The 12,989-nt window shown below is 37.3% G+C and overlaps 1 protein-coding gene across 1 annotated transcript in view; it reads right to left on the reverse strand.

Annotated features, from left to right (window-relative positions):
- The window catches only part of ESR2 (estrogen receptor 2), a gene marked incomplete at its 5' end in the record, with an annotated part of 66,866 nt that extends 54,080 nt beyond the window's left edge, over positions 1–12,786 (reverse strand). Inside the window, 3 exons of the mRNA XM_083351133.1 lie at positions 1,785–1,901; positions 7,257–7,432; positions 12,353–12,786. Coding sequence (XP_083207259.1) covers positions 1,785–1,901; positions 7,257–7,432; positions 12,353–12,786 — 727 coding nt within the window. The remainder of the gene's footprint in view (positions 1–1,784; positions 1,902–7,256; positions 7,433–12,352) is intronic.
- Between the last annotated feature and the right edge of the window lie 203 nt (positions 12,787–12,989).

Consider the following 12,989-nt stretch of genomic DNA (forward strand, 5'->3'; position numbering starts at 1 on the left):
ACATGCAGACATCACTAGCAACACCTGGGATGCATGGCTGCCTCTACAGATCCTGATAGGGACACATTTAATTAAAATTGTTGACAAGCAGACTATAGTAACACCTTATTAATGTGCCTAATCATTGAATGCTGGTATGCTTGAAAACTCTCTGCAGCAGTTCTTAATGCTCAGCACATAAAATGCTCATTGATGTCTGCAGAGGGATTGTTGGATGTCTGGAGATGAAGCTTGTGTGTTAGGCCACTGTTGCCCTAATGGGCAAGTGGAAATGAAGTCCAGGCTATATGGTAGATACCATAATTTCAAATGAACATCAGACCCTGAATTAAGTATATTCTTTTTGGGATACTGTTGATGTTTCTGTTTGTTTTGCAACTTTTATTGGTGTTTGTATTTATATACATCGCTTAAACTTTTTTCAATGAATCTTCTGAGACCAAATTTTTCTCACTAAATTTTCTTAGTAGTCATGGAACTGTGATGTTAAAACTGTAAGCTGTTTTAAGAGGCTTCACTGAACCAGAACATAAAATGGATATAAGAAGGTAAGAAAGATATTTCTGCATTACGTATCTCATGTACACATTGCAAGTCTCTGGAAAAGTCAGTACAAAATGTAAGGTGTATATGAAATCAAGCTTGTTGCATCACCCAAAAATTTCACAGATTGTAAATTACCATTGACTCCCTAGGATACTCAAATACTTTGGCCACCTAATGAGAAGGAAAGACTCACTGGAGAAGAGCCTAATGCTGGGAAAGATTGAGGGCAATAGAAGAAGGGGACGACAGAGAATGAGGTGGCTGGATGGAGTCACTGAAGCAGTAGGCATGAGCTTAAATGGACTCCAGAAGATGGTAGAGGACAGGAAGGCCTGGAGGAACGTTGTCCATAGGGTCGCAATGGGTCAGACACGACTTTGCAGCTAACAACAACAACAACCCTAGACTACTTCTCTTAGATGTTAATTTAGTAGGTTAATAAAAATGTGACCAAGCCACAATCTAAGCAAAATACAAGTAGTAATCACACAATCTATAGATAGTTGGCAAATCAAGGAAGTTTGCACAGTCAGCTATCTCCGAAGAACAAGTGGGTCTTTATGTGGGAAGAAGGCAAAGACAGAACAACATCCCAGTAAATTCATGTGAGTTGGGTACTTATAGTCAAATAAGGACACACAACCCATAGATTATTATAATATTTTTGCATATTTCTGAACAGACTTGTTGAAAAACAACTGAGCAGAAGTTATGAGAATTTGAAATTCAATAATATTTTCAACTAGCTTCTTTAAAGTCTCACAGGAAACAGTTTGTGGAAGATTTCTATTCATGCCTCTGTCATAGGCTAATCTCACTTTAGTACTTTCATACTTTAGTACTAGTACTTTCCTAGATGTTTTGTTGCAATTAGAATTTCCTGTCTAAATGATTAACAGCTAAACTCCCAGGGAATTCTGGAACCTGGAATCACACACATCTGGAGGAAAGAGATTGAGAATGTTGTTCTAACTGGGAAGTTAGTACAGTAGCTTAAAGTACTGATAAAAATTTGCTGGGATGAGTTCTTCACCAAATTCTTTTTCTTACCCAAAGTAAGATGAAGTGGAGCTTCAGTAACCAAACAAAGCTTCAGATCCACCCACTACTGACATTAATGGAATTTACACGTGCATAACTGTTTCTGAATCAGAGTGTGTATCTGCTTGGGAATTTAAGCAAAAAATTATATGAGAAACTCTATTAAGAGAAAATGCCCAAGGGAGCAAAGAACTTACCACATTTCATCATCCCTACTTCATAACATTTCCGGAGTCGGCAGGCCTGGCAACTTTTGCGCCTGTTTTTATCTATTGTACATTGGTTTGTTGCCGGACAAATGTAATCATTGTGCCCTGGAGGGAGGGATAAAAGAAGGTACATTTTTAAAATACTGTGATAAAATCATAGTTTTAGTCCTCGTTTTGGAGAAAAGGTATTTTATATCTTGAGCTAGTTACTGGTTCTAGTGTGGGAAACACATCTGGTTAGACTGTCCTTGGAGAACCCCACACAGAGGAAGAGTGACCCAGAAGAGTCACATGTGTCCTTGAGCTAACAAAGAGCATCCTAGCAACACAAACATGGAAAAATGTGTTCTCTCTTTCCTCATTCAGCGAAGATGCATGTTTTGTTAGGGCTGTATGTTCATTAGAGCTGTCTCATTTCATTAATTTGCTTAATCAGAACACTTAGGATTGCAGCTTGCAAATTGAGAGGATTCAGAATGAACATGTCCTCTAACTGACAAGCAGCTGGGGAAAGATGGATCCTCCTTAGATGCAAGGGTGCTAAGGGCAAAGAATAGAATAATAGAAGTGTTATCGGCTTATAATCTTTGAGAACTTATTTGAAAGGCTAATCAATAGAGAAATACAGCAAGTAAAAGGGCTAAAGACCAAAGGCTATGCCTCAATTCTTAATGAAAGCAGCAGATACATTTTGAAAGACCTTTCAGTAGAAAGAGGCAAATTGTGGCAAGTATATCACAGAAAAAGACTGTGATCAGCAGAAGAGGCTTCTGTTTTGCTTTTGCAAACTACAACATGAGTGAATTAAAATATTTCCTTTTATTTTGGTAGGTTTCTCATCCTTGGACTAGATTTAACCTTTCTACAGAGATTCAGTAGAGACCAAGGAGAATATGGAAAAACAGTCTTTTCCTTCTGTGGAGAAATAGAGAAATGCCAATTTGTGCAAAAAGTTCATATATCCCCAATTGATAGTGAGAATTACTCAAAGTAGATCGTTTTTCTTAAATTTATTTGACAAGCAGGCTCCCTTTTAAAGGGGAAGTCGATAATACAAACTCTGGCCGAATGATAATGAAAGCAAATTATAGCTGTTCAAAAATGAAGGCAAATGAAGGCAAATTTTCTTAGTAACATTTTATCTCAACCTTTGTCTAGAGGCTATACTGTATATGATGTTTGGGGTTGAATGCCTGGACTTAGACCATGATGTTCTGAGTGAAATGTTTGATAAGATATCAAGGTCAGTAGGAGGTTATGGCCAAATTTTGCTGTCCTAGTTTAGCCTAAGAATTATTGTGAATATGAGGAAAAGGAAAAACATCATGTAAAAATGTAATTGGTTGGTACCAAACAATATATTTTACCATTCTACCTCTCCTACCTTATAAGAAAAATCCTCAGAATCAATTTATATTAAGAATAAAGACAGATTCCTATTAGATTTTCATTTTAGACTTTGGCTACAAGAATAAGAACTTGACATGCAGTTAAGATCTAAAGGTAAAGGTAAAGGTTCCCCCGCACATGCGTGCTAGTCGTTTCCAACTCTAGGGGCCGGTGCTCATCTCCGTTTCAAAGCCGAAGAGCCAGTGCTTGTCCAAGGACGTCTCCGTGGTTATGTGGCCTACATGACTAGATGCCAAAGGCGCACGGAACACTGTTACCTTCCCACCATAGTGGTCCCTATTTTTCTACTTGCATTTTTTACGTGCTTTCGAACTGCTAGGTTGGCAGAAGCTGGGACAAGTAACAGGCGCTCACTCTGTTACGCGGCACTCGGGATTCAACCCACCAAACTGCCAACCTTCTGATCGACAAGCTCAGCGTCCTAACCCACTGAGCCACTGCGTCGCTTTTAGTTAAGATCTAGATGTGGGTTATAAAAATGATTGTTTATCTCTTCTTATACTGTAGATGTGTCTTCCATTTCTGAACTCCAGTGTCCTAATAAAATATAGCTGTACTTAACAATTAACTAGTGGAATGGCTTGCCTTCAGAAGTTGTGGGTGCTCCATCACTGGAGGCTTTTAAGAGAAGACTGGACAGTCACTTGTCTGGAATGGTATAGGATCTCCTGCTTAAGCAGGAGGTTGGACTAGAAGACCTCCAAGGTCCCTTCCAACTCTGTTATTCTGTTATAATCTTTATTTCATCTGTTTTCTTCATCTTCAGGTTTATACCGTAAGTTCTAACAAGCACACATCTAAAAGTCCAAAGTGATAGAGACAGATGTGATGGTTACTTGGAGGAAAAAAACTATAAATCATTTCTTCTCCCTGAAAACCACTTGCCCACTACAAATCTGCTCCCAAAATGGCCTCTTGTAAGGAAATCTAATAATTTCCTCACATTATTCAGAAATGTCATTCCAATTAAAAGGCAGCTTTGTCTCTATCAGATTTATCAAGTGGGACCGAGATGCCCTATGCACAGTCACTCATGCGCTTGTGACCTCTCGGATAGACTACTGCAATGCTCTCTACATGGGGCTGCCCTTGAATACCACTCAGAGGCTCCAGCAGGTGCAGAATGCGGCCACGCGAGTTGTGATGGGGGTCTCCCGATACTCCCATGTAACACCTCTGCTCCGCAAGCTGCATTGGCTTCCAGTTGTCTTCCGGGTGAGATTCAAGGTGCTGGTGATGACCTATAAAGCCCTAAATGGCATGGGTCCGGATTATTTACGGGAGTACCTTTTGCTGGCGTTAACTTCCCATCATCCTGTGTGCTCCCACAGAGAGGGCCTCCTCAGGGTGCCATCGGTCAGGGAATGTTGACTGGCAGCCCCCAGGGGGAGAGCATTCTCTGTGGGCGCGCCTGCCCTCTGGAATCAGCTCCCTGTTGAGCTCCGGATGGCTCCTGACCTTCGCTCTTTCCGCCACGACCTGAAGACTTGGCTATTTGAACTTGCCGGCCTGGACTGAGGGACTGGGATTTTAGATTTAAAATTTTAAATTTTACATTTTAGAACGTGTTTTATTGTTTAGGGCTACTTGGTTTAATTTATTTTAATTTTTGTATATTATGTGTTGTATATAGTGTTTTAATTGCCCTGTACACCGCCCCGAGTCCTTCGGGAGAGGGGCGGTATATAAATCCAAATAATAAATAAATTTAAGGAAGGGGCTGGTTTTCATTGATGCTGTTACCAAAAAGAACACAAAAAACCCATTTTTCTATTATGCATAGAAAAATCTGCTTTGGGAAACTGCTGAACACTTTTTGGAAAGGGTAGTCTGTATAGAACAGATGTGAACTCAGTGTTTGGCAGTGAAGGTTGATTATAATCAAAGGTCCCCTGGAAAAAAGATAAAAATGTTGTCGTGCCAGGTGTCCAGCATATGTCATGGCCTTCAAAAGGTTATCTTGTCCAGTTCTAAAGTGTAGTTGACCAAATCATATGCCAGGTAAACATTTTACTTTTTCAATTACCTTAATTTGTTGCAGCCCACTTCATACTGTTCTTACAGATCTGAGGCTTAACATTCCTAACTGAAGTTACGTTGGAGCAAGTCCCTTTGAAACAATGATATTTTCTTAATTGTAAACACAAATATTAAAATAAATATGGGGAAGGAATTTGTCCTGGGACTGAAACAATATACATAAATATTTTTGAAGTGAGCAAAATCTGAGCAAATGTACCTAGAATCAAACTGTGAGATTTTTCATAATTGCCACTGAAAATGGGACTTTGATTTTTAATCAGTAGATTTCATCAACTACCTGATATACTAAAGGGATGAAACGAGTCCAGTTTTAGTGGTGAATCTAAAAGTGAAGAGTGACTGGTACTTTTTAAGGCCTATTTTGAGTCTATTGTTTTAATACAATTGTGAATGAAAGGGAAACCTTAAATGGAATAGGAAAGAAAATGCTCTTTGATGCCCTTTCCAATGATGTTCCATTCAATGTCCATTCATTTTTTTAATTTATCAAACATATATGCCATCCATCTCACCAAACACAACTCTAGGCAGCTTGCAATCATTCAATAAAAATGCCATATAAAACATTAAAACAATAAATAGAGATCTTAAAATTAAAATTTAAGTAGTTAGCCCTATCTCTCCAAAAGAGTTGGCCAATATTTTCCTAAATCAAAGTATGATTTATGCTTCAGGGCTGCTTTCCCATACTTTTGCAAACATAGGAGGTCTTCCAAAGCTTTATCTTCTGTATCTATATGTTGTTTTTGAGGATTAAGTACATATTCAGATTAATTTTTAAAATTTGTAAATACTGGAAACATTTCTTATTTAGTTAAACTTTAATATCCTCTTTTCTTTCTAATTATACACCATGCCCATATAAAAGGAGTGGTACTGTTCTATTTTTCTGATATTAAATTATCTAACACTTTATTCAAACTGAAAAAGAAGGAAAGGAAGGAAGGAAGGAAGGAAGGAAGGAAGGAAGGAAGGAAGGAAGGAAGGAAGGAAGGAAGGAAGGAAGGAAGGAAGGAAAGCCTACAGTTGAATGGAAGTCTTAGTTTACCACTGTACTATAGGGCTTTCATTTTGGTTTCTCCTTGTTCTATCTTAAACCTTGTGAATATGGATAAGGTTAAGTGTTCTCCTTTTTTGTAAGCTTTTTTGCTCAAACATTACCATTCCAAGACACAGTTAGTGACAACTCTATATATATACATTTGAGACAGAGATGTAGCCCTGCACCAAAACTATCAAACAGTTCAGTTTTCCAATATAAAAGTATCCTTCCATAATTTCACCAACTCAGTGAATGTTGGGACAATGAAACATGAAGAAGTTTCAGTGATTTAAAAAAACAGAAAGCTTATAAGATGTTATTAATAACAGGAAGAAATACAGTGATCAGTAATTAATGCTAAATTATTAGTAGCTATACATAATAATTCAATTTACCATGCACATTGCTAAATCTCTTCTAAAATCTCTCTGAAATGCTACAATAATCATGCAGATGGTATAATATTTAGTTTGGCTGTTGTTAGGGAGTATCAGTTTGTGTACTGTCCTGTAATTTCAGGTGCATGATTTCCAATATTTTGAGAAAAGAAATACCCAAAATTGTAAAATAAATCCAAACTAAACTTCACGCTTTGTTTTGGAAGGGGGAAAAGGAGAGAAACTTTTCCCAAAACAGAAAAAAATAACCCAGTTCTGCAATATATGTAGTATAGCCTTAAGCCCTCTCCAAAAAGTTGTGCTAATTTAATTAAGATTTGGTCTCAAGTGGATCTGCGGTGGGATTGGGTCAAAAATTCCAAATGATAATTGTAACTACATAAATTGAAATGCTCTTCTTTTTGATTGCATCATGATCTACATATAACAGGTGTTGGCTGTCATCTTGACTTTTTTGACCCTCCTCTGCACACCTCCCTGGTCGCTCTGTGTAACTTATCTTCAGATTCTTATAAAAATCATTGCATTCAACTGAATTCTTTCCCCAGGATTTCCTGTTTTCCCTACCTTGGATGCTTCTTTTGAAGAAGGCTTTACAGCCTTCACATGACCAAACCCCATAATGATATCCGGATGCATAATCACTACATACAGCACAGAAATGTGCATCTCTTTTTGAACCAGGACTGTTTGTGGTGGGACTGGTACAGTCACTGCTGCTGTTTTTTCTTTTCAGGGTGTCTCTGGTGGCAGAAAAGGAGAAAATCTGTCATCATACAATACAAAGGCATGTTGTATTTTGCCTCCACAATGTTCTGGTTTTTTTAATCATCCACATGAAGTTTTGCATAGTGGGAAGTGCAATAAAGGAAAGCTTGATCTTGCAGAAACTTGCATGGATTAGAATCATAAAAATAGAATACTTATTCTTCAGAACGCACCAGGTTTTGCAAGCACCAGCTATTAAAACATGCAATATATTAAACTTGACAAGCATTAGATATGTGAAGTCAGATGTTGTGCTACATTGCAATTACCACGTTCTCCCCCAATCATTTACACAGTTACTAGTTTGGGCTGGTGATGTAATAATTAGCAAACTGATTAAGCAGAATGAACATTGCGCAGTTAGGAGTTTATGATACACATGCAAAGTTACTTATGCCACAGTGTTAAGCCAAGTGAAGCAGTTCTTTAGGCAGCAAAAATCAATACCACAAAAAGTACAGTATTAATTGCTAGGCATTTCATTGATTATTTTCATTCATTCATTCACTTTTATTATTTGATTTCTTATTCTATTTTTATTGGCAGGGGCAGGAATAGAGGCTTCTGAGTTTTTCAAGCTAATGTGACAAAAAAAATTGACTGGTCTTGAATAGTATAGATTTTATTTTGAGACGAAGGTAAATAGGTTCCATCTGCTGTCCTTGCTAGGGACCTCTGGCTATCCTGGCTATGGAACACATTCCTTCAACAAATGTGCAAGAAGTAAGCTGTGTTCCACCAAATCAGAAATTTGACAAATGCAAAGATTAAAACACATATTTTGTTCCTTTTTGAGGCCTGAAACATTGTTTCAGCTGCACAGGGGGAAAGGGAGTAAAAAAAAATCCCCAAAAACTAGAAAAGAGGATTTCACTGTGTGATCAAAGCCTTCAAAAAATTTCAGTCATACAGCTGAATCTTCCACCTCAGTGCTTCTCAAACTTGGCAACTTTAAGATGTGTGGAATTGAATTCCTCCATGCTGGTTGAGAAATTCTGGGAGTTGAAGGCCACACATCTTAAAGTTGCTAAGTTTGAAAAACACGTCTCTAGCCTGACTTTTTTTTTTTTACTTACACACACGTATCCCAGAACATCCCTGCTTATATGCACACTTTACAGGACATATGAATTACATTCTTTACTTCTGAGACAAACCAAGTGTCCTCTATTCTTTCTTAAGTAAAAAGAGATTTGATAGCCTTCTCCCTTTCTTGTCAGTGATCAGGGACAATGTGCAAGTCCAAAAGGATTTGATGAACGGATGAGCAGAAGAGAAGCCACTACAGTCAGAAGCCACATCCAGATATCTGTAGATTTCTGAGTTGTGACAAATGTCTCTCGGTTTCAGAAAGGAGGAGAGGCTTAAGAGGGCATGTATCCTTTAAAAAAAATCTCTATAAAACTCAAACAGTGTTTTATATGTCACATTTGAAAACAAAATCCTTCATTAGGAAAAAAAATAAAAAAATAAAATGCCCTATGCTCATTTAATCAAGTAAAGGGAGGGGCCGGATCCATGTAGTTCATCTTTGAACTTTTAATTTAAGTTACAATTCATGAATTTTCAATACCACAATCATTGTTTCCATGGCAATAAATTGATGTCATGAACACAGCATTAAGACAGCACCACAAAAATGAAACAGAAGGGGAAGTGCAACTGTGAAAGAGAATGTGTGCAAAGACAGAGCATTTTGAAGATGAGAAATCACTCTTTACACTTACCCTTCAAAAGGAATGGAGGATTTCATTGTACAATTCCACTCAAATAAGATATTCTGTGGGTTTGTCAAGGCACTAAATGAGTGGCCCATGTAGCCTTCCCCAACTTGTTCCTTACAGATGTGTTAGTTACTATCTCCCATGATATCTGGAGATGACAGCAATAAGACATCTGGAGGAAAGTTGTTGCAGATGACTGAGACAGACCCAAAGCTGTCTGAAATTAAAACTATGTCCAAAATTTCTATTCTTACTCCATTTTTATACTACCCCTTTTCAATAAAGAATCCCAAAATATGTAGGTCTATGGAGATTCTCAATCAATCATCCAGGTCATGGTTGTTCCAAGATGCTTTTCCTAAAAGCAAGAAAGTCCAGTTGCCTTTTGATGTCGTAGATTGTGATGTTAAAGAAACTAATTTGATGTTGAATATGATAACAGAAGCACGGTTACTGGTGGGACAATATTGGAAGAAGGATAGTTTGCCTACTATAGAAGAATGGGTGCTTAAAGTTTCGAATCTTGCAGAAATGTCTAAGATTTCTGCTTACTTGAAAGATCATTCACAGGAAAGATATATTTCAGTTTGGAGGAGATGTATAGATTATATTCAGAACAAATATGGGACTAAAAAGTTCCATTTAGCTTATGAGTAGATTTTAGTGGGATATTGTTATTGGTACTTCGTATGTAGTTATGTTAAAGGGGAGTTAAAGCACATTATGAATTTGGTTAATTGTATATTATGCATAATTTTTATTTAGAATATGATTATTATAACTATAATCCTGTATTTAGCTCTGGGAAGTGGGGGGGAAGTGGGTGGGTTTGGGGTGGGGGGGATTTGGGGATATATTGTAAAATTTTGTTTTTGTAAAACTCTTTAATAAAAAAAAGAAAGGCACCTTTGGGAATCTCAAAAGCTATATATGGTGTTCTTATCCAACATTTTATTGCTGACTACAGTCTTGCATGATAGTGGACTAAAAACTTTTTCTTTTCAGGAATGGTCAAAACCATTTCGCTAGTTGAGGCAAAGGATAAGCTGATGTCCTTCACCCATTTCATACTGCTAAATTGACCAGACTATCAGTCTTAGTTTAATACAGATGATATGCTGGTATCCTCCCCATATCATCAAAATCAGGCCAGCTAAAAAGAACCAAATGTGTTCAGGGTACATACAATGTTATCTCCTAATTAAGCAGGCTGACACAAAGAAAGTTCAGAAGGAACAAGGCTGTCTTCCTTGGAGGTGTTTCACTATGCCTAACAATAGACCAGCTTGGCTCCCCATCCTACCTTCATTCAGGTATTTCACCATTTCCTAATTGTAACACAAGGAATCTTCCCATAGTGAACTGTTTTTGAAGACGTAGACTCTATGTTACTTGCAGAAGAAATTCTGTATTATCCAGAAAAAATGTCATTCTTTGCTCAGTAACTTTAGTAACTAACCTACTAAATTTCTATACTTAGCAAGATTTTTACCCTAGAGTTCTCTAAAACCATTTTAACTTCCATGAAAATGAACTTATTTCCAAGCACAGATTTATACAATAAAGCTGAATGATGGGAAATTCAAAATAGATAGGAATTCTTAAAATGCCTCTTTAATTTAGGGGTGGTCTAAAAATCAAATTTTGAGTGCTTCAGAATGGTTACAAAATTTCTTTTAAGTTTAAAGCACCTGTTTCAAACTAAAACAAAGCTATTACAAAGTTGAAATATGTCCAGAATGGCTAGAACTCAAAGCTGGGGCATTTTAAATGTCTAACCTCTTAGATTCAAAATGCATTGTTCATCTTAGTAACTCAATTAAACAAAACAAACCACAGGATGAAATAATGGCCACCAATGTGGGCTGTCTTATCATGCGATTAGACAAATTAATGAAGGATAGAAAACAATCAGTGGCTACTAGCCCTGATCTTTATATATTTCTCCAGCATCAGAGGGGCTGCACCTCTGCATGCTAATTTCTGAGGAAAACAGAGAGGTATTGTGTTAATGTCCTATTTGTGTATTTCCCATAGTCTCCAAGTTGACCACTGTAGGATCAAAATGTAGGACTTGTTTGAGGTTCTTCTAGTCCAATTATATTGAGAGTCCATCATATGCTAATTCCATCCATTGCATATCAGAGAAAATGGATGGTCCAGAAAAAATAATTCTCCAAGTACAGGAGAAAAAAGTAAATTATTTAATAAATATAGCTCCTTTTTCATAAAAAAAAAAGTCAGCCTTGCAATGAGAAATAATCCCATTGAATTCTATACATCACAAATACTATGCAGGTACAATTTTGCATTATCAAAAACTCAGAAATATTTTTAAAAACAATTCTCTTCTGAATATATTTATTGCACCATCAAAATCCTTTCCCAAGATTTCTGTTCTCTTACATCATCCGCGACCTTAAAACCCATCTTTTTAACCCATCTTTTTAAGGAAGCGGGCCTGGCCTGATGGGACGGGGTGGGTTTTGTTATTATGACGTTAATTTTAAATTTGTACTATGGGCATTGTTTAATTATGTTTTAATAATTTTAACTTTTGTATCTGTCTTTTACGTATTGCCCTGTTAACCGCCCTGAGTCTCTTGAGAGAAGGGCGGTATATAAATTAAACAAATAAATAAATAAATAAATAATAAATCCCCTAAATGTCAAACCAAATGTCTGAAAGTTCAAATTTCATCTCAGCTCTGACTTCCAATATCTAAACCTGTAACTGAACTGTGTTCATATATTCTCATTGAAATAAGAGTTACTTAAGAACATGGATAAATATTAAGAATTTCTATCTTTTCATTATTTCAAAGCAAAAAGGCAAAATGTATATTCATGGGGTTATCTCTGATTGGCTGTCCCAACTGTGAAAGTAAATTGTGGGTAGAAGAAACAATACTTTGATCAGAGAAGCATTTCTGGAGAAATAATTCACGCTATTTGCCCCTTTTAAAACAGACGGGCCCTTCAAGCTGCTATCAGACAGATTCCAAGGAAGGCAAAAGGCTTATCATCTTTTAGGGCTGTGTTTCTTCACCCCATGACCTATATTTAAACACAATTATTCAGACATTTTGCCTAAGCATTTTGCATTCTGTTTCTTGGTCATATTACACTGGACTGGATATTTAGCACTAAATATATAATTTTTAAAATTACCTGTGCATAGGTAAGACGTGATCCACAGGTCGGGCTTCACACCAAGGACTTTTCGGTTGCTCTGCATATAAAACCGATGATTGGCAGTGTACTGTCAGAGGAGATATGTGACCAGGGCTGGACCACAACATACTTGGACTCGCTGCCTGCCTTAAAGTGGCATTTTCTGAATCGCTGAAATTGCCTGGAATGTTATAATTCATCATTGAAGGGCTGTAGAAAGCCATGGCCGAGTAGTCGGGTCTGTTCTCCATATAACAGGATGGAATGTAGATGGGGCTGTGCTCGACCGTCAGAGCAGCCTGGCTGCAGCTAAAAGGGATGGGAGAGTTGTGCTCAGAGACGGCGCTTTTGGCTTCTCTTTTACTACATCCAAGATCTTGAATCGGTGGCAAATGAGAACATTCCTTGTGAGACGATGCACAGAGGGACATGCTGGAGTGAGATGGATGCCAAATGTCGCTTTCTTAATCAGTCATCCCCCAACATTTAATCTGGAAAACAGCAATACGTAAGGCTACATAAATAAATTTTTAAAAAGAAAATCCCCCCCTCCTCACCCTCACTTCCTAGCCATGTATATCTGGGGCAAAAATATTACAATAGCACTTTTAGCAGACCAATAAGTACAGAAACA

Source organism: Vipera ursinii, assembly GCF_947247035.1.
Source record: "Vipera ursinii genome assembly, chromosome: 1".
NCBI lineage: Eukaryota > Metazoa > Chordata > Lepidosauria > Squamata > Viperidae > Vipera > Vipera ursinii.